This window comes from Globicephala melas, chromosome 11 (assembly GCF_963455315.2).
Source record: "Globicephala melas chromosome 11, mGloMel1.2, whole genome shotgun sequence".
NCBI classification, from domain to species: Eukaryota; Metazoa; Chordata; class Mammalia; order Artiodactyla; family Delphinidae; genus Globicephala; species Globicephala melas.
The window spans coordinates 80,007,303-80,029,949 of NC_083324.2; the positions used below are offsets into that span (position 1 = coordinate 80,007,303).

At 49.3% G+C, this 22,647-nt stretch overlaps 3 protein-coding genes across 9 annotated transcripts; all 3 read right to left on the reverse strand.

The window, feature by feature from the left end:
• On the reverse strand, positions 1-3,670 carry C11H6orf136 (chromosome 11 C6orf136 homolog). The gene is made up of 6 exons (XM_060307690.1): positions 3,514-3,670; positions 1,794-2,195; positions 1,421-1,509; positions 1,045-1,245; positions 385-454; positions 1-307 (listed from the first exon to the last, which is right to left on the reverse strand). Exons 1-6 carry the CDS (start codon positions 3,583-3,585, stop codon positions 194-196), a joined length of 948 nt encoding a protein of 315 aa, XP_060163673.1. The 5' UTR covers positions 3,586-3,670; the 3' UTR covers positions 1-193.
• A 336-nt stretch (positions 3,671-4,006) lies between these two features.
• ATAT1 (alpha tubulin acetyltransferase 1) lies at positions 4,007-16,042 on the reverse strand. 7 transcript variants are annotated; one of them, XM_030851133.2, is made up of 13 exons: positions 15,916-16,042; positions 15,382-15,442; positions 15,177-15,268; positions 14,996-15,056; positions 14,759-14,872; positions 14,470-14,571; positions 9,991-10,036; positions 9,803-9,871; positions 8,140-8,211; positions 7,727-7,970; positions 4,821-4,900; positions 4,687-4,729; positions 4,007-4,312 (listed from the first exon to the last, which is right to left on the reverse strand). In XM_030851133.2, the coding sequence occupies exons 1-13, from the start codon at positions 16,020-16,022 to the stop codon at positions 4,138-4,140; spliced, it is 1,266 nt and encodes a 421-aa protein (XP_030706993.1). In that variant the 5' UTR covers positions 16,023-16,042; the 3' UTR covers positions 4,007-4,137. The 7 variants fall into 7 exon arrangements, 4 of the variants coding, with proteins under 4 accessions (XP_030706993.1, XP_030706998.1, XP_030706997.1 ...); XM_030851138.2 differs by lacking the exon at positions 15,916-16,042 and adding an exon at positions 15,628-15,854; XR_011377833.1 differs by lacking the exon at positions 4,007-4,312 and having other exon boundaries at positions 4,379-4,729; positions 4,821-7,163.
• A 519-nt stretch (positions 16,043-16,561) lies between these two features.
• On the reverse strand, positions 16,562-22,561 carry MRPS18B (mitochondrial ribosomal protein S18B). The gene is made up of 7 exons (XM_030851145.2): positions 22,415-22,561; positions 21,127-21,235; positions 20,927-21,024; positions 20,453-20,521; positions 19,054-19,120; positions 17,732-17,791; positions 16,562-17,149 (listed from the first exon to the last, which is right to left on the reverse strand). The coding sequence occupies exons 1-7, from the start codon at positions 22,544-22,546 to the stop codon at positions 16,854-16,856; spliced, it is 831 nt and encodes a 276-aa protein (XP_030707005.1). The 5' UTR covers positions 22,547-22,561; the 3' UTR covers positions 16,562-16,853.
• Positions 22,562-22,647: the final 86 nt, after the last annotated feature.

Genomic DNA, 22,647 nt, shown 5'->3' on the forward strand with positions numbered 1-22,647 from the left:
TTCGATCTCATATATTCACTTAGATTTTATTATTTACAAGTTAAGTTACACAGCAGCTTTACACAGCATGAGATGGAAAGTAAAGGAGAAGAGAGAAGAGAGGAGGAAGCTGGCTCCTGAGGTCTTTGGCCACCTCCACCTCCTCCTCTTGTGCGTAGCAAGTCTTCCATGCTGCCTCTGCCCCAGTTCCTGATCAGCCCTTGGAACACAGGTGTAAGTTGGGTTCTGGCTCCGACAGCCCCAGAGCCACCAGGGCTCCCACTAGCAGCTTCTTCACGGGCGTTGGGGGTGAGTGTGAAGGCATCAGCTGCAGGAGAAAGGTTAATGCCAGCTGGTGGGATGTTCTACCCCATCACCCCACCCCTACACAGCCCTAGGACTCACTTTGTCTAGGCGATGGCGACAAATGAGGCCGTTGGAATTCAGGTAGAAGGTGGAATAGGCATCATAGGTCCTGGTGAAGGGAGAAAGGCTCACTGAGGGAGAAGGGGACTGGTCCCAAAGTTTAATTCAAGCATTTGTTTAAACTAGTAGTTCCTAAACTTTACTACATATTATATCACCTGGGGATCTTTTAAAAATCCTGAGGTTGTTCCCTGGCCCAATTAAATCAGAATGTCTGGCACCGATATTTTAAAAAGATTCCTGAATGATTCCACTGTGCAGCAAAGTTTGGGAACCACTGGTTTGGGCTGAGCCTAAGAATTTCTTGGGATTCTACTCTGTGCCAGAAATTTACCAGGTACTTTACCTAAGGTTGTGAGGCACCACTTATGAGATGGGAATTTTCATCTGTTCAATAAGTATTTGAGTACCTACTATGTGCCAGGTAATGTACATGAAGAAGCTGAGTTCAGAAGCTTCCTAATATATTCAGAGTCTCTATTTTTTGTTAGATTAAAGTAGACAAAAACAAGATCCTGCCCTCAAGGAGCCTGCAGTCAAGTCAGGGTAGATCCAGGATTGTCTAGAAGACTAGACCATAGATTCCCAAAAGGGTAAGATTAGGAAATTGTAGTGCGTTTATTTTCTCACTTCTCTTACCGGTAAAGCTCTTCCTTGTCACGCTTATAGAAACGCAGAAAGAGTAGGTGGATGGGCAGCCCCACAAGCCGCCAGCGGGCTTGCAGGGTCCAATTCTCAGGGTGGCGGGTCAGCTGTAGAACCTCCAGCCGAAGCTGTGCAAAATAGTTCCAGGCCAGGAAGCGGCAGAGGGTCAGTGACAGAATGTACCATGTCCGGCCTCTGGGAGGAAGGAATGGGAAAGAAATCTCATGATGGCAGAATCAGAAAACCAAACTGGTATCTGACAGTGGGATGGGGAGCAGCAGTGAGAAGCAGCCTAGGACATTCTCTAATAAGTGAAAATAGCATTGGGTCCTTTTCCTCCCCAAGGCCCTACCCATTCGTGGATTCTCACTTGGTACGCATGTTCAGGATCTCATTGATGAATTCCACATCCGATGAGTAGAGAGTGTAGTCGTGGGAGTGAAGGAAGAGACTGGGAAGCTAGGTGGAAGAAGGCATCAGACCAGGAGGAAAGAAAAGATGATCCTATTTCTCAGTTTTCTATATTTAGTGTCTCTTTATTCATGAGTGAAAGGTCATCTCATCCCATGTTTAACTTCCCTAATCCAAACTGAGGAGCATCTTTTCCTTGGGAAATGTTTATAACATATTTATATGCCCGTCTTGTGGTTCCCAGAAAGAATCCAGTTGACTGACTCCCTATTTTTAAAAATTACCTACATCCCTTCCCATTTCGGACAAAGGCCACTTCTGAACTGACTTACCTCTTGTCTCAGTCTCTCGTACATGACAGCCAGGTGCTCCTCCATACTCGGATCTCCTGATGGAGTGGCCGGGGAAGAGTGGGCAGTCCCAGAGGCTTGGAAAGGTATCAAAGCCCCAGGACAGGGGCAGGGAGGTCCCTCAAATAGGCTCCTAAGCCCATCCAGGCAGCCGCTGTGTAACTCAGGTCCTGGTCCCTCCTCCCCCTTTCCTGGGGGGAGAACCACCCATGGTGAGGTGAGGGCTTGGACCTGAGGGAGAGGTAGTGGGGGAGCTCGGGGAAGCAGCCGGGTGGGAGGGCTTGGGGGTGGGGGAGACCAGAAAAGAGGCAAAGATGGAGAAGTGGTTGTCACGGAGTGAGGCCAAAGAGGTGGGAATGGTAGGGCCCGTGGAGAAAGGTGGTCCTAAGGAGGAAGAACAAAAGGGAAAAAGATAAGAATCCAGCTGCCTAATGCCCTGCCATCCAAACTGCCCATTAACAAGCTTCCAGTCCCACCTGCTCCTTCTGACAGGAGAGATGGAACTATTGAGGGAAAATTCATCTCCATCTCTACTTAAAACAGGAGGAAACACTTTCCTGTGACAAAAGTACACATACCTCTCCCAAACATTAGCAAGTACTTTTAGATTCGTTTAAGATTCCAAACCCGTTTGGGGGCAGGTCTGCCTCTCTTACAGCAAGAATCATAAGAGTGCATATTTGAAGAATGAACAAATGAATGAATAAGTTACAGGTCTTCTTGTACTGTGGCCTCTAACACAACTCCAGGAGTGTGTGAAGCAGAGGTTATATAGAGAAAAGTTAACATCCAACTGGAACTAGGAGACTTTTGAGTTCCAATTCTATCATGTAACCTTAGGCACTATCTCATTTCCTCAGCCTGAGGGAATGTCCTCCTATAAACGAGGACGATGAAACCACACTGAGTTATTATGAGGACTATATGAGATAATAATTGTAAATAAAACTTTGCGACCTGTTAAGCAGTAAGCTCATCATTCGGGCTCCTCTAATGACACGAAAAGGCCCAGGAGACTGTTAAAGGCTGGACCTCATGCCCCTGGTTTACTGATGTCGAAACTGCGATGAGGGAGAGGTCACCCGAAGTCAGGCCTGACCCGAGTCCCGCGTTTCCAACGAACCCCCCCGAGGGGTCTCATTATCGGGAGAGCGGGCGGGCCGCGCGGGTACCTCTGTCCCCGACGGTGTCCCGGAGGCGCCGTCTCCGCCGGGGGCGTGGCCATCTTGCCCGCCCGGGCACAGGGGCCCGAACAGGGTCCACCCGGGCCGGCCTTCCCGCCGGGACCGCTATCCGGGTGCAAGATGCGCGGGCTGCAGAGCGCGGCCCGCAGGTCTGTCTGGTCGGCTCCCGGGAGGCGCCGCGAACTTCTCCGCCCCCTGCCCTTCAAATCACCTCCAGGCACAGGTAACCGCGGAAACGCGGGCGAAATGCGGACGCGCCCCACCGCCCCAGCTTCCAGCCCGCCTGCCCCCGCAGGCCCGGGAGACCGACGTCCCGTGCTCTACAGGGCTGGCGGCGCCGCCCTCGGATCCCCACGACCCCTAACCCCTAAACGCGCCGCCCCGCACAGGTGGGAAGGAGCGGCGGGACGTCACTGCGCCTGCGCGACACGGGGCGCGCGCTCCGCCCCACACGCCGACTCTGGGGAGGGTCTCTCCCCGCCCCCTCTCCTCCCCTCCCGCTTCCCCTCTGCTCTTACCTGGGGACGAGCCTGGTAGGCACGGAGGCAGGGGCCGAGGCGCCGGGCCGCCCCCCGGCTGGGCTGGTACATGATCTTCCGGGAATGGAGAGAGCACCTCCCGTGCCCGGCCTCCTCACAGGGGTGAGCGTGCCCCGGAGCCGGCTTCTTGAAGGGGAAAAGGGGGGGGGGTGAAGGGCTGAGGGGAGGGAAACGGAGATGTTGCGCGCTTGCGCACTGCGGCGGGTTCAGGGAGGCGGTGAGGCGCTGGTCTGCAGTAAGTGCGCCTGCGCTCGCCGGATCGGAGGCTGCCTTAGAGCGCTTGCGCAGTAAATTAGCGGCCTCGCGCACTGCTCTCACCTGTGGCGCTTGCGCAAAAGTGGGCGATGATGGGGCTGAACGGGGCGCGCGAAGAGTGACGGGTGTGATTGAAATAATGACAATCGCGGTTTTCAGTAGCTCTCGTGATAAAAATAAATACTTTATTGCTGTGGTTAAAAATAAGATACAAATGACTTGGCACTGATAATAAAGCCTGTCGAATGAATGAATGAATGGATACATCCATTGTGAGGGCGGGCTTTGGCTAGGTCCTGTGTGAGAGAGAAATAATACTGACTTTGAAGGTGTGAGAGGGGGCTGCGGTCACCAAGGCCTGGTGCTGCGACGTTCCTGCAAGTTTCGAATGAACCTGGCGTTGAACATATCCCCACCCATTGTCCAGGACTGGGCTGGTGGAGCCTGGGCCTGTGGAGGAACCGTGTGCATGGGTTCCTCCCCAGACCCATGCTGTGACAAGACCTGCTCCTCACTGGCAGACCTAGTAGGTGGGAGATGGAGAGTGGGTTACAGGGGTACTAAAGGGAGAATTAAAATCACAGCTTCAAAAAAAAAAAAAAATCACAGCTTCTTAAAGGGCTGACTGGCTCTTGTGTAGAGGATGTATGATGGGGTATGAGGCTGGAACCATTAGTGCTATGTCCAAACCTGAAACCCCTCAGAGACTGCCAAAGGGAAGCACTCGAGTCGAACCTATGGGGAAAGAGGCTTGTAGGGTGTTAGGTGGAAGGCTTTGTGGGAAGAGCTGGTGTCCAGTTCAGAGAGTGAGATTAAGGAGGAGGAAGTAGCTGAGAGTGATGTTAGGAAAGGAGTCAGAGGTGGTGCGAGGCTGGTAGGGGAGGGGTCAGACCTCACCTATTCTCTGTTTCCTGCTCCCCCTGCTTCAGTTCTTGGTTGCCTGTGGGAATACCAGGCATGTGCATGGGAAGGCTGGAGTAGGTAGTGAATATGGCCTACTTGATTTGCGGATAAGGAGATGAATAACTTACCTGTATTGGGGGATGAGGAATTCAACCGCCCATGGCGGCTATAGCTGCAGCTTTGGGCTACCAGCCCTGCGGGAGTCCTGCTGTAGAAGAAATGTGAGATGATGGGGAAAAGGCTACAGGATGAAAGATGAGTGGGTATGGAGGAATCAGGAGAATAATAAAAGGAACAGCACAGGAACAGAGAGAGGGGTAGTTATCATTCCTATGGGATTTTAATCTAAGTTGTGCCCCAGAAAAGGGAAGGGAGCTCATTTTATACCCCAAGGTTTTCTGAAGCAGTCCTGACTTGCTGCTTTATTACTCCTAGTTGAGGTAATGTGTTAAAAGTAAGGCCAAATGTGCTCCAAATCATGTCATAAAAACAAATTCAGGGGAATTCCCCGGCGGTCCAGTGGTTAGGACTCCATGCTTCCACTGCAGGGGGCACAGGTTCAATCTCTGGTTGGGGCCTGGTCGGGGAACTAAGATCCCACAAGCCGCGTGGTTCGGCCAAAAACACACACACACACACCCCACACACACAACCAGATTCACATATATGCAAAAAAATATTTTTTTGTTGGACCAGGTGCCCTGATGTTTGGTTTGGAAAACATGATTACCTTAATTTTAGGATACTTCAGCCAGAGGGAAATAGGGAGTGGTAAGGCTGAATTTAGGGAAAGGACTGTCTTGAGAAAGAGATCCAAGGGTTTAGTGAGGGAGAGGCCAGGGAACTAGCGGGAAGAGGAATTCAGGAAGCAATTAGGGGACTGTTATCAGGAGGCAATTAGTGGATCCCAGAGATGTTAGTAAATCTTAACATCTCAGCAAAGGCTGGCCTGGGGTAAAGGGTAGAAGTGACTAGGGAGAGCTAGAGGTTTCTGGAGAGAATGGAGGAGTAGATATAGAAGGCTACACAGAGGGATCCAGCGACTACATGAGAGGAGACAATCCGCAGAAGATCCCACAATGAAGATGGGGACAGGCAGACACCAGATCCTGCAAGGGGAGCTCTAAGGCTCCTTGCTGGAAGATCTGCAGATCTCAGAGGTGAGGGAGAGAGAGGGAGAGAGGTCCTGAGATCCCAGGAAAATAAGGGGTGACGCACAAACGAGGCTGAGACCTTAAGGTTTGTTTGGTGTTTTTTTTTTTTCTTTTGTAGTTTTTATCATTGAAAATGTCCATTTAAAAAACACAAAAGAATTCACACTTTATTCAGACAACACTGAGAGGGAGAAGAAAAAGGAATGAGTCAGAAGAGAGGGAGATCCTGCTCCCAAGGATTTCGGGGAATACAGTAGGGGTATCAACTAGCACACATCCAGAGGGTAGGGAGGGGGAAGGATGTTCTATACCCTGGGTATGGAGCAGGGAAGAAGGTTCTTGCTATGGAGGAAAGAAGAAAGGAAGGCCAGAGGAGGAGTTCCCCCATCATCTCAAGACAATCTCACAAGACAGGAATCTATCAGCATCTAGTGACCGGGGAGGGATGGCTGCGAGAGGGTATTCCAGGAGCTAATAGAGCCTTGAGACTCAGGCTTAGCTTCTGAAACTTGGCTAAGAGTGATCCTAGGGTGCTTTCTGGGATCTCCTGCCAAGAAACAAACTCCCTCACAGAACCTGGACCCAGGGGAAGTGGTGGTGTCTGTAGAAGTGTGGCGAGTCTAGAGCCTCGTAGCAGACGTCAGCTCGGGGGTCCCCTGACAGATACACATACACACAACATGTGGAAATTAAGAGTTTGGCAATGTTGAGTGGATCCCTTGGGGAGCTGGTAAGTCCCTGTCCTACCTGACTGGACTGCTCTGAAGCAGAGCTCACTCACTGGCTGGCGTCAGCAGGCTGATAGGGTAGCTGTGGTCGGTAGCACGAAGCAGTATTAGAGCTACCAGGAGACAGTGTAGTGGGACTATAAGATTCATTCCATGGACAAGACTCTTTAAAAGGTTTCCCTGGTAGAGGAGGCCCTTGGACCTTCCATGGTGTTCTAGAATCTGACTGCAAGCAAGACTATGCTTCTCTGGATAATTAGTAGGAGCCGCCCAACCGAGAAGTCTGGCAGCAAATGGGCTGTCTGTGGGAAAGTGTTCAGAGCCCGAGTTAGGAGACAGGGGGTGCTTTCTATGGTAAGAAAAGCTACAAAGCATTAGGCCATCTGGGACCCTGACAACCCAGTTGTCCAAGAAAGGGGAAGAGGGAATCCTATGGGCTCTGTCAGGTTCCCCTGGATGCTGGGGGATACAATGGAAGATCCGGTCGGGGGTTCTCAGGGAGGGAGTCTCTGCCCTTGCCAGGTCTCCCAGGGAGGGGAGAGGCTTAGCTGTCTGTCAGTATCGACTCTCATCAGAGCGGGGAAGGGAGCTGTGGAAGGATGTTATGGACAGGAGGAGGGGAGAGGGGAAATGGGGGGGAGAGAAAAACAGAAAGAGAAGTCAGAGGTGAAGAGAAAGCTGGGGAGAGAAAAAAAGGAGAGGCCCAAAAAAAAAAAAAAAAAAGGAGAGGCCCACTCTCTGCCTGCCGGGATGGGCTCCTGCCACACAAGGCACTGACCTAGGGCTGGTGGCTCCCCAAACTGTGTCAGAGATCCTGCCCCTTCCCAGCAAATGTTAAACCATGATTTCCCCAATCTTAGAGGCTCAGTCACCCACCCAACGGATCTGTGTTCTTCCTGTGCTTCCTCCCAGCTCTCACTTAAACTAGAGTCCCTAGACTCTACATAAAGTCCTATTCTGCTCCTTCACTGTAATTTATTTCCAGACCACTCCCATAAATACTTTCCAATATATTCTTCTTGAAAGGTTCCAGGACTCTCCAGTCTTCCTGTCCTATTGCTTCATGTCTCTGATGGATTTACACTGCCCTCTGCCATTTCTAACACCCTGTCCGACAGTCTTGACATTCCCTAACCCTCCAGCTCCTATTACCTGGTGCGGCGACGCTGGGCTGGGCTGCCACCTGGGTCAGTAGCAAGCAGAAGGCGGGCGGTGGGGTGCGGAGGGCAGAGGCGCAGGGAACGCAGCAGCTCCTGCTCTGGCACGAAGGGGCGGAGGGGACCCCGTTCTGGCGAGTTTCCCAGGCTGCTGGAGCGCGGGGGTGGGTGGGCTGGAGGTGTAGCACGGCGAGGGGCCCTGTTCAAGGGCCAGGGAGGCTCCACAGCTACCTTCAGAACTGGGGAGAGGGAGAAAAAAGAGCAAGATAGAGAAGAAAAAGGAAAGGGAAGAGAGTCATGACAGCAAAGATTAGAATAGAAAAAAGAGAAATCAGAGCCTTTAGAGAGAACAAATCTTTCCCCTGGGTTAAGTCACCCCCAGGCCCAGACCCCCTACCCCAGTCTTACATTCTCGGTCACTAGAGGAGTATGGCTTTATGTCTCCCTCTGCTCTCTTGGGTGGCAGCTTCCTTGCTGGAGCTGGCAGTGGAGAGGACACAGGCAAGGTAAGCATTAGGAGGCATACTGTGCACCCCTTCACTACCCCCACGACCCCAAACCTCTGATCCCTGACACCACAGTTCCTCCGGGGAAAGGAGCCTTCAGCTCCACTGCAGAAGCAGCTCTGTGGCACTGCCATCACACCAAAAGGGAATTCGGGGGGAAGGCTGGAGCATTTTGAGGAGAGCCAGAAGGAGTAGGCTGAATGCAGAGTTGGGGGGAAAGATCTGGGGGAGACTGTGGGGCCTGGGAGATGCAAGAGAAGGGCAGCCAAGGGAGGCAAGCTCTTACTGTCAGTGGGTGCTGTCAGGCCCCCCTGGGATTCTGGGGCAGTGGAATGGTCCCAGCTGGGCCACCGAGGACCCCAGGTCCCTCTAGATGAGACGGACAAAGCCCTTGGTTAATCAGGAATTGCTTTGGAGAGGTCAGGGGAGGCTGGGGTGGGGCAGAACCTCCCCTTCCAGAGCAAAGATAGAAAGAGATTTACGTTTTATAAGGGGAAAAAAAGGATGAGGTAAAAACACAGACACCTGGAAAGGAGTCACCAGACAGAGTAAATGGGAGGCTAACGGACTGTCCCAGCCCTGTCTCCAGCCTCCTCACTTCTCCACTTGCCCCTCCCTTTTCCTCTCAAGAGGTTCTTTCTCCATCATGCGTGGCAAATGAGAGACTGCCCAGCGGATCCACTTAAACTTTAGGGTCCCTCCCGTGTGGACCTGGTCCTCACCGTCCTTGTTGGCTCTCTCTCCCTCTCACAGCTTTGGTCAGCAGGAGCTAGAGGGGGGAAGCCTTGGAAAGCAGAGCCGCTTACGGATCTGAACTGCCTCTCCGTGCCTGACATTGGTGGATGCTAATCACTGTTGAGAGATTGCTGTCTGGGTGGTGGTTACTCTGTTTCCTGGCCACCGAGGAGGTGAGAGAGCTAGCCACAGAGCCAGCTCCTTCAGCAAAGGGCCCTTCTGTGCAAGTGCGCACAGCACGGCCAGCAGAAGGCTGTGCCCCTCAGCCTTGAGAAGGAGGAAGGGGTGGGGCTCAGCCCGGCAGGGAGCATGTGTGTGGATGAGGATGGAATGTGGAACCTGGGCAGCATTTCAGTACCTCCTAGGTATGGTTTCTCCAGATCAATTTCATTATTTGGTTGGAAATGTTACAAATTCTGAGTGTTATCTTCTAAAACTAGTATTTAAGCTTTGGACCATTCATGTCACTATTCTATGACTGGAAATGGAAGGGCTGACTGCACTTGCCTGTCCCTCACTGGCTGACAGAAGCCTGAGGAGTTTATGAAGGAACATGACTCTGGCCTATTTTGATGGGCCTGAAGCAGCAAGAGGCTCCATCAATGTCAGCTGTCAAACAGGCTTCCAATGAGCTTGCTTAGTTGACAGTCTTGCCAAATATAAATACACTGAGCTCCCATGAGGGCAGAGGACATGGGTAATGTCTGCTGGGGACTTGGGTTGCTTTAGAATTCTCCCAAACTGCCCACAGATTGCACTGAGTTCCCAGTGGCCTCCAGAGTGACTAGCCATCACAGCACTACAGATCCACCCGTTCAATGCAGCTTTACCAGCGGGCATAGGATCGACCGCAGCAGCACAAGAGTGTCGAGTTGCCCTCAGAGAGGTAGCAGGGGGCCCTGTGAGGAAGGAAGCGGTGGTGCCCCTCAGTGAGGGGTCCGGTGGGACCAAGAATCCACCTCCTTCCTTCCCCTCACCCCAACTGCTTGACCAACACACACAAGGTGAGAAAACTTACGATGCTGATGGGCAAAGAATCCTTCGAAGATCACGAAGTTGTTCACCTGTAAGATGAAACAAGCGAAATATATTTGTCCATTCAGCCACTCAGCACATACTTGCGTATAGAACCCTGTGCTAGAAAAACCACAGTGGGAGGAACGAAAGCCAGCCTTCCTGTCCTTGTTGACAGACTTAGTCAAAATCTCAGACCCTGACAAGCTAATCCTAAAGTTGAATTGCAGAGGACCTCGAATAGCCAAAATAATCTTCAAGATTAACAAAGGAATAACAAATTTGGGGAGGATTCATACTTCCTGATTTCAAAACTTACTACAAAGCTACAGTAATCAAAATAGTGTGGTAGAGGCACAGGATAGACATACAGACCAATGGAATGAATAGAGTTCAGAAATAAACCCATGTGTCTATGGTCAATTGATTTTCAATAAAGGTGCCAAGACCATTCAATAGGGAAAGTATAACTTCTTCAACAACTGGTGTTTGGATAACTGAGTATCTACATGCAAGATAATTAATTTGGACCAAAAAATAGCTAAAAATGGATCAAACAGCTAAATGTAAGAGCTAACACTGTGAAACTCTTAGAAGGAAACATTGAGGAAAATCTTGATGACTTTGGACATGGTTTCTTAAATATGACACCAAAAGCATAAGCAACAAAAGGAAAAAATAAATTACATTTCGTCAAAAGTAAAAACTTCTGTGCATCAAAAGACACTATCAAGAAAATGAAAAGCGGGGCTTCCCTGGTGGCGCAGTGGTTGACAGTCCGCCTGTGGGTGAAGGGGACAGGGGTTTATGCCCTGGTCCGGGAGGATCCCACATGCCACGGAGCAACTAAGCCCGTGCGCCACAACTACTGGGCCTGCGCTCTAGAGCCCACAAGCCACAACTACTGAGCCCGTGTGCCACAACTACTGAAGCTTGCGTGCCTAGAGCCCATGTTCCACAACAAGAGAAGCCACCGCAATGAGAAGCCTGCGCACCGCAATGAAGAGTAGCCCTGCTCACCGCAACTAGAGAAAGCCGCATGAAGCAACAAAGACCCAGTGCAACCAAAAATAATAATTAATTTTTAAAAAAAGGGCAAAGACTTGAACAAACATTTCTCCAAAGAAGATATACAAATGGCCAATAAGCACTTGAAAAGATGCTCAACATCATTAATCATTAGGGAAATGCAAATCAAAACACAAAGAGATACAACTTCACAACCATTATTATGGCTATTATAAAAAGAACAAAGAAAAATACATTTTGGTGAGGATGTCAAGATACCAGAGCTACCACACACTGCTGATGGAGATGTAAAATGTTGCAGTCATTGTGGAAAAACCGTTTCTCAGTTCCTCAAAGAGTTAAACACAGGATTACCATATGACCCAGCAATTCTACTCTTAGGTATATACCCAGGAAAACTGGAAATATATGTGCTTGGAGACATGGCTTGCCCAAAGTCTAGTAGCTACAAGTGGCAGAACTGGGTTTCAAATCCCAGACTCCTGATTCTAGTTGAGGCATTTCAGCCAGGAATACAGTGTAGTCATTAGAGGGGGCTATGGGTTCAAATTCAAGCTCTACCATTTATTAGCTGTACAAACTTGGTCAAGTCACTAATCTGTATAAACCCAAAATGGGGTCAATAATGGCAACTACTTAAAGAAATGTACAAGGATCAACAGAGATAATGCATGTAGATACCACACAGAGCTCATGAAACATCAGTTGTTACTGGGTTGGCCAAAAAGTTCGTTCGGGTTTTCCAGATGGATGTTACAGAAAAACTGGAACGAACTTTTTGGCCAACCCAATATTATTTACACTCTATACTGCCCTGCTCTTACATGTTACCTGGGTAATGCATTTGATGCTGGATACTGTGTTTCTTCCGTTGCTCTCTGCTGCCTCTTAATGGAAAAATGATGTCCTACTCTGGGAGCACAGTCTAAGGAGACCCTGTCTATCTCCTGCTGTAATGTCTACCAACCCACCCACCCTCATCCTTCCCCAACAAGCATATGCCCAGCACTCCAGCCAAACAAAACTGCTTGCAGTGCCCTGAAAGGTAGATTAATATCTCTCTGACTCTGCTCGTGCTGGTTCCTACATGAAAAGCACCTTAGCCTGCCCACTTCTGTCCACCTGACGAACACCTTTCAAGATTAAGTCAAGCCTAACTCACTTTATGCCCCCTCTGTAAGCACACCAATTAATCACGTTACAAGGGATTAACTATCCGTGCTCCTACCCAAGGCTCGCTTGTCAACCCAATCCCAAGCCCACTCAACGACACTGCTTCAGCAATTCTTCCCACTTTCTCTGACATCAGATTTTCTTTCTACTGAGTCATTCTTATGCTGTTCATTTTTATGCAACTGAAAAGAATCAACCCTCTCTTGATCCATATCCCCCTCTAGCTCTTGCTCTATTTCTGTTCACATTAAAGCAGCATTTAAAAGAGTGGCCTATTCTTGTTGCCTCCAGTTCTGAGCTTCTCAATCTCCTAAAGCCACTCCATCCAGGCTTCCACCCACGAGTGTGCTGAAACCGCTTGTCAGGAACACCAGTGGCTTCAGGCAGCTAAATCCAATGGTCACTTCCCAGACCTCTTCTTACCTCACTGATCAGTAGCATTTGACTCAGTAAGCCATTCCTTCCTTTTGCAAACACTTTCTTCACTGGCCTTGCAGGTCACGTTACTTCTAAGTTTGCATCTACTTCACTAGTCACTCCTCAGCTGCATTTGCTGCTTCTCCTTCCTGACTTTCCAAGAGTGCCCAAGGGCTCAAGTCCTTGGACCACTTCTTTATAGATACTCACTCCACGGTGGTTTCATCCTGTCTCACTGCTTTCAGTACCCTACGTGTGATGAAAACTCTCCACCCCGAACCTCGTCTCTGAACTCCAGGGAAGTAACCAACCTGGACTCATCACAGACATCTCCAATTAACATATTCAATATGGACTCCTACTATTTTTCCCCAAAACTGCTCCACCTTCCATCAGTTAATGCAATGCCATCCTTCCAAGTGCTCAGGCCAACAACTTTGGGATCACCCTTAACTCCCTCTTTTTTTTTCACAGTCTATCAAGAAAAATTATTTGCTTTAACTTCAAAATACCTACAATCTGACCACTCCTTACCATCTCTACTGCTACCATTTTAGACTGAGCCACCACCATTTTTCAGCAGGACTGTTGCTTCCTAACTTGCTTGTACCCTCACTCCTCTACTACCTATTCTTAACAGGCAAAGTGCTCTGGTTTAAAGTAAGTCACATCATATTCTCCCTCTGTTCAAACCCCTCTGATGGCTCTCCTTTTCTCACTTAAAGGCCAAAGTCTTTGCAATAGCCTATAGAGTCCTAAATGTCTTTCCTCCCCCATTACTGCTCTGATCTCATCTACCACACTCCCCCCTCACTCATGCTGCTCTAGGCACACCAGCCAATTTTTCAGGCGCACTCCCACCTCATGGCCTTTGCATTAGCCATTCCCTTTGCCTGGGATGCTCCCCCTCCAGATATTACTTAGCTCATAGTCTCACCTCTTGAAGTTATTGCTCAAGTGACACTTTCTCAGTGAGGCCTTTCCTGCTTATCCCATTTAAACCTGCAATCCCACACACTCCCATCCTCACATGGCACTCCCAAGCCTTCTTACTTGTTCTCATTTTCCTAGAGCACTTATCATCAATCATAGCATATACTTGTTTATTACGTTTGTCTGTCTCCCCACGTGGAATACAAGCTCCGTGAGAACAGAGACTTTTATCTGTTTCATTGAATAAAGTCTTTCTAAAGCCCAGAACAGTGCCAGGTACTCTAATATATATATGTTGAATGAATGGACAGCATTAGCACCATTATATTGCATCTACTTATAAACAAACCACCTTCCCCAAAATAGACCCAATCTCCCTGAGGACAGGGAATGTATATTATTCTGAGCCCTTACTAAATCTTGATAGACTAGGTAATGGTCTATGCGGAAACAAGGAGATGAAAATGAGCTGATTATGTTTGGGGCATAAACATATTATTGGGTGTACACAACAGCCCATGATGAAGAATAAAACTAGATGAGAGGGCTTCCCTGGTGGCGCAGTGGTTGAGAGTCCGCCTGCCGATGCTGGGGACACGGGTTCGTGCCCCGGTCCAGGAAGATCCCACATGCCGCGGAGCGGCTGGGCCCGTGAGCCATGGCCACTGAGCCTGCGCGTCCGGAGCCTGTGCTCCGCAACGGGAGAGGCCACAACAGTGAGAGGCCCGCATACCACAAAAAAAAAAAAAGATGAGAGTGAAATAGCTGCAGGATGAGAGATGGTACCCTGCCCCCCCAGAACTTACCTGTATAAAATAAGCCTATATAATAGTGAATAAGGAGTGCATGGAAAGTGCCACTTGTTTGACACACAAAAAATAATAAATTCAGTGGGAATGCTCAGTGGGGTCTACTCTCTGAAACCTCTAACCTGTGGGACTGTGGTCTCCAGGTTGTAGTGTTTATTCAGGAACTTCAGCAGCTTCTGTGAGGGTCGGTCAATAGCCAGTTGATGTGGTTCAACTCGCTCCTTCTGCAGGGAACAGGAGACTCAGGGTAGGAGCAGGCATGGGGAAAGCAGGCCAATAGGAACCCAGTCACCTGGGAAGGATATGGGAACATGGGGGGTGGGAGGGTGGGAGGCAGGGCCTCTGGAAGGACTCAGGACAAGGGGCCTTTGATCTCCATTTTGGATGAACTGGTGAAGAGATAAGTAATACCTGCAGCATATACTGGAAGAGATCTCGTCCATGGCCATGGCGTTGAAGTGACTCATGGATGTAAAAGTCCAAGATGCAAAGTGGTTCTACCTCATTGTGAGCCTCACGGTCATCCTAAGAGGTAAAAGAACAACAAAGATCTTCTAGCACCCAGACATCATTGCCACCTTCCAATCTCCAGCACTTCTGTTCTCAGGAGCCAAGGCATATGAACTTTCAGTTTCCAATGACACTCACCAGTACAAAGAGTTTCTTATATCCAACTTTAAGGAAGCCAACAATGGCTCCTTTTCCAGCCCTGTAGGTTGGGGAAAATAACAATAATTAGCAGCTATCTGGAAGAGGTAGAATCAAAAAAGGGAGAGGGGCTGGGAGAGGGAGGAATTAAGTATAGGGTAGAACGGTATTTGGCACTCACATTCGAGCTGAAGTATCTTTGAGTATATACATAACGTGGCGGTTACTCTGCATCCTTGATGCACTGGTGATGGGAGCAGGAAGATGCTGGGCCTGCCAGGAATTTGAAGACAGACTTTCTACAAGTCCCTTCCACAGGACCCAGTCCTCCCTTACCAACTGTCCCCAGAGAGGCCTCCCTTTACTCCATGTAGACTCCACATTACCTTAGCAGAAGCCTTGCCCAGTTCATCTACAATGGTCATAATTTGCTGCTGCAGATCAACACTACAGAAAGAGAGGACATCAAGAGTCAGATACTCACTGAATTAGAGGGTCCTGGGCACTCACTCCCTGGGAATCTGGGCGATAACCGCAACCCCAGTTCAGTACTTCAGGCCCTCTGCCTTTACCTCGGAATCTTCCAACCTGATTTCCCACCCACTCTTCTGGAACCCAAACTTTTGCCACACCTCCTTTCAGTGTGGTACACTCCCTCCTCCCTTGAAGTTATTGTGGGGAAGCAGGAAGGGCAGGTCAACCACATCCTTTGGTTGGAACCACGATGGGGCCAAGGGATGAAAGGTGACAGATTCAAGCCCCAATCAACCCCACCAGTTCTAGGATCAAATGTCACCAAAAAGGCGAGCCAGGACATCAAAAGGAGCAGACACTAGTCAGTGAGAAGGGGGCGTGGTGCCTGGACCAGGTTTCGAGAGGAACCGGGAGAGAAGGGCCGTGGGGCAGGTTTGAGATGTCACCGGGCCGGCGTTGTGGTTCCGGGTCGGCGGGCCGGTGGCCGTAGGTGCTGGTCTAGCACCGTGATCCGCTCCGGGAGCAGCGCGTCCACATCGAACGGGAACTCCATGGCCCATTGTGCGCGGCCGGACCCGCCCCACGCGACGTCACTTCCGCCCCTCCGCCACCGCCCCGCCCACCGCCATCTTTACTTCCCCTGCCGCGCCCCCGGGTCCCTAGGGGGATCGCACCGCCCCCCCCTCCACCACCACCGCCCCCCACCCACCGCCCCCCTCCACCACCACCGCCCCCCACCCACCGCCGCCCCCCACCCACCACCATCCCGGCAGCCGGCCCGGGGACCCCGTTCTTTTTGCCAGACCAGCTGTCACTTAGCAACGCCACTCATCCCATCCGCGCCTCCCACGGCAGCGGGTGCCATAGCAACGCATTTTTCTTAGGCCTAGTGTCTCACTCTCCAACCCTTTAGCCCCTCAGTGGGAACACTGTGCATCGGGCACAGGGGGGCACAAGTGATCATCACATAATGGCACAACTGCTCATCCCAGGTGGCTTCTGGTCCCAAGAGTGCACTGATCGGACTGGCTCAAGCCTGACCACTCCTCTCCCCACAGCAGCACCCACTGCCCCGCAATCCTCCATAGCATTCATCTGAAAGGCAGCCCAGACACAGGATACAGCTTTATTGTGGAAAAACCCAGTTGGCACAGGTCTGGAACAGTAGCAGAATGTATAGCCTATCTATTGACAACATATAGGGGCTGGGGCTTCCGATACACGTCTGCACTGCCCTCCCTCAGCCTCAGATGTATTTATCCCTTTCACCAACAATCATTTCCTTTCTCTGGCCCTGGGCCTGCCACTGGCCACAATGTAGACAGCTCTTCAGGATGAAATACTGTGTAAGGGACCCTCCGGCTCCCTTCCTAGTCTACAGCTCCTACAGAGCAGTCTGGGGGCCCGCCTGCTCAGTGGAGGAGGCTTCAGCTGCGGCTGTGAGGGGCACCTTGGGCATTGACTCAGGTGGAGGGCCACTTTCTTCTCGGAGATGACCCTGGTAGAGCCGACGAAGGCGGGACAGCTCTCTCTCTGGTGGTTGTTTCCAGTTGTACCATGGGTACCAGGGGTCACCTGAAACCAGAGTGGGCGCTGGCGGAGTGACACTCACAGCTCCATGAGAGGTACTGAAGTCAGGGTCCCGGGGTTCAACCTGGGGAATGTGGTAACTGAGGAGACCTGGGGGATTAAAAAAAAGAAAATGCCAGGGAAGGGAGGACAGGTACTTCAGATTAAGACAGATAATAAGAAAAATGACATATAAAGGGAGGGAGGGACCAGTCAGAGCCACTGGGTTCATTTATGCATGTGGTATGCTGCACAGAAGCAACTGGCCAAGGGGGCAAGTGTGGGCTGACGTGCTGCCCAGACTCTTGCCTGCCAAGCTGTGCAGGCCTGTGCCAGGGCTATGAAGCTGCATCTGCCCTAACATAGGGGTACCTTTTCCTAATTTGTGCAAAAGTGTCATGGAGCCCAGGGTCAGAAATTTATACAAAGCTCCTATGATTTAGACATGGCGTTGGGGCAACATTTATAAAATAAGAAGGCAGAGAAAGAGGAAGAAAAAGAGGACAGGGCAACGACAAGATAAGAGACTCAGGAGAGGAAACAAGGGACAGTGGAGTGATGAAAGAAGAGATTCTTTGGAAGAACATGAGTGCTACCTTCTCAGATAGGTGGGAACATTTATATCCACCCTCCAGCCCTAAGTCACCTTCCTTATGCCTAACAAAACTGCGCTGTGCCCCTTCTCATTCTTACCATGATCCCTGGCTTTCTGGATGGCCTGGGTCAACTTCTTGTGTTGCTTCATACAGACCCCTGTGAAAAAAGGTAACTCAGAGATCATTTTATAAGTCACAGTAAATGAAGAACATAACTGCTTCTACATGGTGATAGAGGCTTAGATTTGGAAGACCTAGCTCTACCTGATGACCCCATTCCCCTGACCCCTCGGCAAGGCTTGGTTTCCCCTTCTGCCCAGTGGGAAGAACCTTCTCTCTCTCTCTGCGAACCAGGATGAAGACTTAGGAGGGTCTAGCCACTATAGAGAAGCCACTTAACAGTAAAGGTTTCAAGACAGGGAGCAGAACACAATTCAAAGGGCAAGTGTGGTTAGTTAAAGGGCTGAGTTGGACAATCCACAGAGAAAGATTCAATAAAGGAAGAATGGATTTCAGATCTGGGCAAGACGATCTGAGAAAGTAGCAAAATAGTCCCTTCAGCCTTTTACAGCCTGACCATAGAACTCTTCTTAAAACTCCTTGGGAATTCCCTGGTGGTCCAGTGGTTAGGGGCTCTGTGCTCTCACTGCCGCGAGCCCGGGTTCAATCCCTGGTTGGGAAACTAAAATCCCACAAGCCGTGTGGTGTGGCCAAAAAACCCACAAAAAACCAAACTAAGCCAAAACAAAAACAAACTCCTTGACAAACCAAACTCCACCAATCATGCTACCACGCCACAAAAGGGTGGATTCCGATTATTCTTTGCAAATTTATCTTGCTTTGGAGCAGGGGTTGGCAAAATGTTCTCTGTACAGGGCCATATACTGGAGGCAATGTGGCATATGTTTTAGGCATATATTATAGTCTGTCTCAGCTCCTCAACTCTGCCACTGTAGCCTGGAAGGAGTTGTAGACAATATGAAAATAAATGAACATGACAGTGAGCCAGATTTGGCCTGTGACTATAGTTAGGGAATAGATATAATCTTGAATTGGTGAGCTTACGCCAAATTTGGGAAATCTAACTGAATTGTCAATGGAATAAAAGGTCAATTTATGAGAAAGCCTTCCGTAAAAGTGAAGAGACCCTATAGAAAGGAAACAATCAGCACCACTTACCTTTTAACAGTTCCATCTAGATAGTTTGCTTATACTGGTACTCGCCTGTATCTTCTGTTCACATGTAACTGTTTTAGCGTGTGAGTATCCCCATTAGGCCAAGATTTCCAAAAGGTTCCATCACATTTTTTAGGCCATTAGTAGGAACCACCAAATAAATACCTGTTGTCTTGTCTTAATAAATATAAGAAGTGCTGTAAGGAAAAGCTATTCTGGTGGTGACAGGGATGATGGGCTGACCTGTATATGGAGCATGGAAGATGATACCCGTGTGGGCGCAGACAAACTGTTCCAAGAGCTTCACATTCTGTAGGAAAAAGTGGTGGAGAAACAAGAGAGAGGGAAGGGAAGGTAGCAAGACGATTAGGGACTAAAAGTGCACAATCCCTGCACACCCACACAAATGACCTTGACCCTTCTACATCTCCCCAGGTGCTACTTTCCTTCAGGTCCTGGTTTTAGCCGCATCCCTTTACTGAACACATTCTTGCAACCTTTTTCCCTTTCCTGGCCTTCCAACCATTTCACATACACAGCCTACGTTTTGTCACTGAGACTCCCATAGAATTATCTTCTGCAGGGGTTAGGTTCTAAAGTCAGTCCTTCATGCAACAAATTAGGGACAGTCTGTTGGAAAATCCCTGAAATCACCCAGAAAATGTAGTACGTGTTATAATGTACATTTACAAATTATTAACTTATATAAATGCATGGTATATATAATATATATGTTTACTAAAATCAATTTTAGAGATTTAATTATTAGAATGACTCCCAGCCAGTAATTAATCACAGGTGGTGAGACTCCCAAAGAAAAAGCAGGTATATCTGTGGAGTGGAATGGCAGGCAGAATCAGCTGCACTCTTCAGTCTGTAATCTTTCTCTCTCCCTTAGTCATGCAATTTGTTATAAACTGTATACAAATGATTATAGCCTTTTTTTGGTAACCAATTATACACAGCTGAAATTGAGAAGTATCTCTGGACTCCTCTACAACCTGTATCAGAAGGAGCCTGAGAGCAGTCAGACACCCCCATCTGCTGACTGACTGACCCCTGAATGCCCTCTGACTTCTCTGACGACCAGCCATTCAGCTTCTGCCCTAATACCTTATAATACTGCAAGCTCGGAAGGGCACTTTTCCATTATCATCTTTATAAGGTTTTTGAATACTTTAAGGAATAAGTTCTGTCCTTATCACAATGAAGGTTTTTTGAAAAAATAACTAGATTATACCTTGCTTCATGTATCTGCCCTCCAGCCCCAAGTCTCAGCATGCCACCAAACATCAACATGACAACGAAATAAAGAAAATCTCCGGAAAAAACTAGTCCAATCTACTTGCTAACAACTGTGATTGATATAAATAAACCTTTGGGCATTGCCCTCACATTAGAAACAAGCATTTCTCTTGCCAAATTAGACTGTAAATTTCATAGACAAGGGATGAAACTTTTTAGTAAAACCCTTAGTAGAGCGCAAAAGGCTGGAAGGAGAAATGTTTTTATATTACCAGAAAGTCAATACAAAATGGACTTTAGGGGCACCAGGATATGAAGAGCGGGGCACCTAAGGTAATCTCTTTAGCATTGCAAAAAAGGCTCCAAGTCTTTATCTTAGAGAAAAGATTCTCCTTACCCTAAAGTCAACGTGCAACTTCTGATCCCGGCAGATGGGGCAGGGATTCCCAGCAATTTTATTTCCACGCTGTAGAGAGAAGAAACTGGTAGGTGAAGCTGTTCAAAGCCCTGTCAGAAAGAGTGATGCTGGGGACTTCCCTGGTGGTGCAGTGGTTAAGAATCCGCCTGCCAATGCAGGGGGACACGGGTTCGAGCCCTGGTCTGGGAAGATCCCACTTGATGCCGAGGAACTAAGCTCGTGCACCACAACTACTGAGCCTACGCTCTAGAGTCCGTGCTCCACAACAAGAGAAGCCACTGCAACAAAGAGTAGCCCCTGCTCCCTGCAACTAGGGAAAGCCCGCATGCAGCAACGAAGACCCAATGCAGCCAAAAATAAAAAAAAATAATTAAAAAAAAAAAAGTGCTGCTGCCGCTGTCACTCTGGCCTCCAGCCCCACTCCACATCCACGTGCCACACTCAGAAACTCACAATACATGTCTTTCGAGTCCGCTGTGGGGGTATTCCACCTTTGTGGTTGCGACGGTAGTCAGTCCAGACAGGGCGAGAACCATAGCGGTTCTGGTATTCTGAAATGAAAGACCATACAAGTTTGGGTGGTGGTGATGGGCGGGTCTCTGTCCACTTATTTCAGACCTCACTTGACCCTCCCCTTCCCCATTTAGAAGTACCTTCTGAGTCCAGATATTTCCAGGGTTCATCCTTATAAGGGGAAACGGGAAGTGGGAGCAAAGAATCGTCCTCAGCGGGGGCTTTGGTGCAAAGAGTCTGGAGGGGAACCTATAAAAGGAGGGGCAGAGGCGAAATGAGACAATGAGTTCAAGGACAAGACCTGATTGGTTTGCTGCCCACACTTCAGGGAGAAAGGGGAAGGCACGCCCACTGTGTAAATGAAATACAGCAGGAATATGCTGTATATGGGAGGTAGCATTTTGTGGGAGATTAAGTTTACATCAACAACGACTATCCCTACCTCCAACTGGATCTTGAAAGAAAAGGTAACATTAGAAGATAAACTACTAGCACAGGTGACTGGGAAGCAAATTTATTTGAAAAGACAACTCAAAAAGTTGGCACGTATAAGGCATTCATGCTTTCTGGGATGAACTCAGTCTACTGGAGGAAAAGGGAGAATGTCCATCTTCTTGGAATTAAGATGTGTGGCAGGAAGGGGATGCAAAGGACACGCGAGTCTCCAACTCGATCCAATCCAATCACTCAGTTGCCCAGCCTTCTAAGAAGCTGAAGGTCAACATTCCATATGGCAGAACAAACTTAAGTCCTAACATTACCTCTAAAGCTACCAGGCCTGTAGTTAACTCTGTGGTGACCCCTGTCACCAGTTTTCAGTCCCACTTTAGGGAGTGGCAGTTGGGCAAGCCTTCCCATCTCACCCTACCCCACCAAGAATCTGCCCTGCCCATAACCTCCAGGGTGGTGAGTACGTAGGCTGGAGGGAAAACTCAATCCAAAGTTAAGCTCTCATGTATGCTTTGATAAGAAACTGATTTAGTGAGATAAAGAGCCGAGTAACTGGTCCCAGGTCATGAGAATGTATCCGGGCTCTACTGGAAGATAGTAGGGCTGGTAGAAGTTAGTGTCCCTCAACCCAAGAACACTCCCTGGCATCGAAGATTTAGACACCACCTGTACAGTTAATAGTTGGTTTGTGTATGGCCAAGAGATCCGTTCCACCGCCTAATTATTCAGCCGAGATGGAAACGGAAGAGGAGGACATCCAACCCTTGCTCTTTACCCTCGACTCGAGATTAGAAAACGTGCGCTGTACTGAGGAATGAGAAGGGAAGGAGGAGGGTGGTGGAAGCGAAGGGTTGCCTTGACAGCCAAGGCAGAAGCACTTGGGAAGGCCTCGGCTCCTGGATTCCCAGCAGTGGAGCGATGACCTCGAAAAGGTACAACCAAATCTGGCGTTGTACAAAATGTGCCCCAAGGAGTTACCTGAACTCCGCAGGCACCTCTGAAGGGCGAAATGCTAGGAAGGCGCCTCAGCAACACGTTCAATGTGGAGGCAGCCATCTTGACATACGCATAAAGCAGGAAAAGCGACTGCGCATGCTCCAGGAAATACATTAGGGTAGGGCCAAGGACGACCCCGCAGTGCGGAAGGCGGCAGCGCATCTGCGTCAGGACGGAAGCGTGAAAGGGGAGCTGTAGGGAGAGGCCAATTTCAA

Coding starts and splice junctions, on each gene's coding strand:
- C11H6orf136 (XM_060307690.1), bottom strand. CDS start 3,585: ATGTACCAGCCCAGCCGGGGGGCGGCCCGGCGCCTCGGCCCCTGCCTC. Junction 1,246..1,420: donor ATCCTGAACATGCGTACCAA/GTGAGAATCCAC, acceptor CCTTCCTCCCAG/AGGCCGGACATGGTACATTC. Junction 308..384: donor GTCGCCATCGCCTAGACAAA/GTGAGTCCTAGG, acceptor TTTCTCCTGCAG/CTGATGCCTTCACACTCACC.
- ATAT1 (XM_030851138.2), bottom strand. CDS start 15,812: ATGTCCTGGCTCGCCTTTTTGGTGACATTTGATCCTAGAACTGGTGGG. Junction 15,057..15,176: donor AAAGATACTTCAGCTCGAAT/GTGAGTGCCAAA, acceptor CCCAACCTACAG/GGCTGGAAAAGGAGCCATTG. Junction 8,212..9,802: donor GGTCGATCCTATGCCCGCTG/GTAAAGCTGCAT, acceptor CTCCACTGCCAG/CTCCAGCAAGGAAGCTGCCA.
- MRPS18B (XM_030851145.2), bottom strand. CDS start 22,546: ATGTATTTCCTGGAGCATGCGCAGTCGCTTTTCCTGCTTTATGCGTAT. Junction 21,025..21,126: donor GAAATATCTGGACTCAGAAG/GTACTTCTAAAT, acceptor CTTTCATTTCAG/AATACCAGAACCGCTATGGT. Junction 17,792..19,053: donor CTTCCATGCTCCATATACAG/GTCAGCCCATCA, acceptor CTTTTTTCACAG/GGGTCTGTATGAAGCAACAC.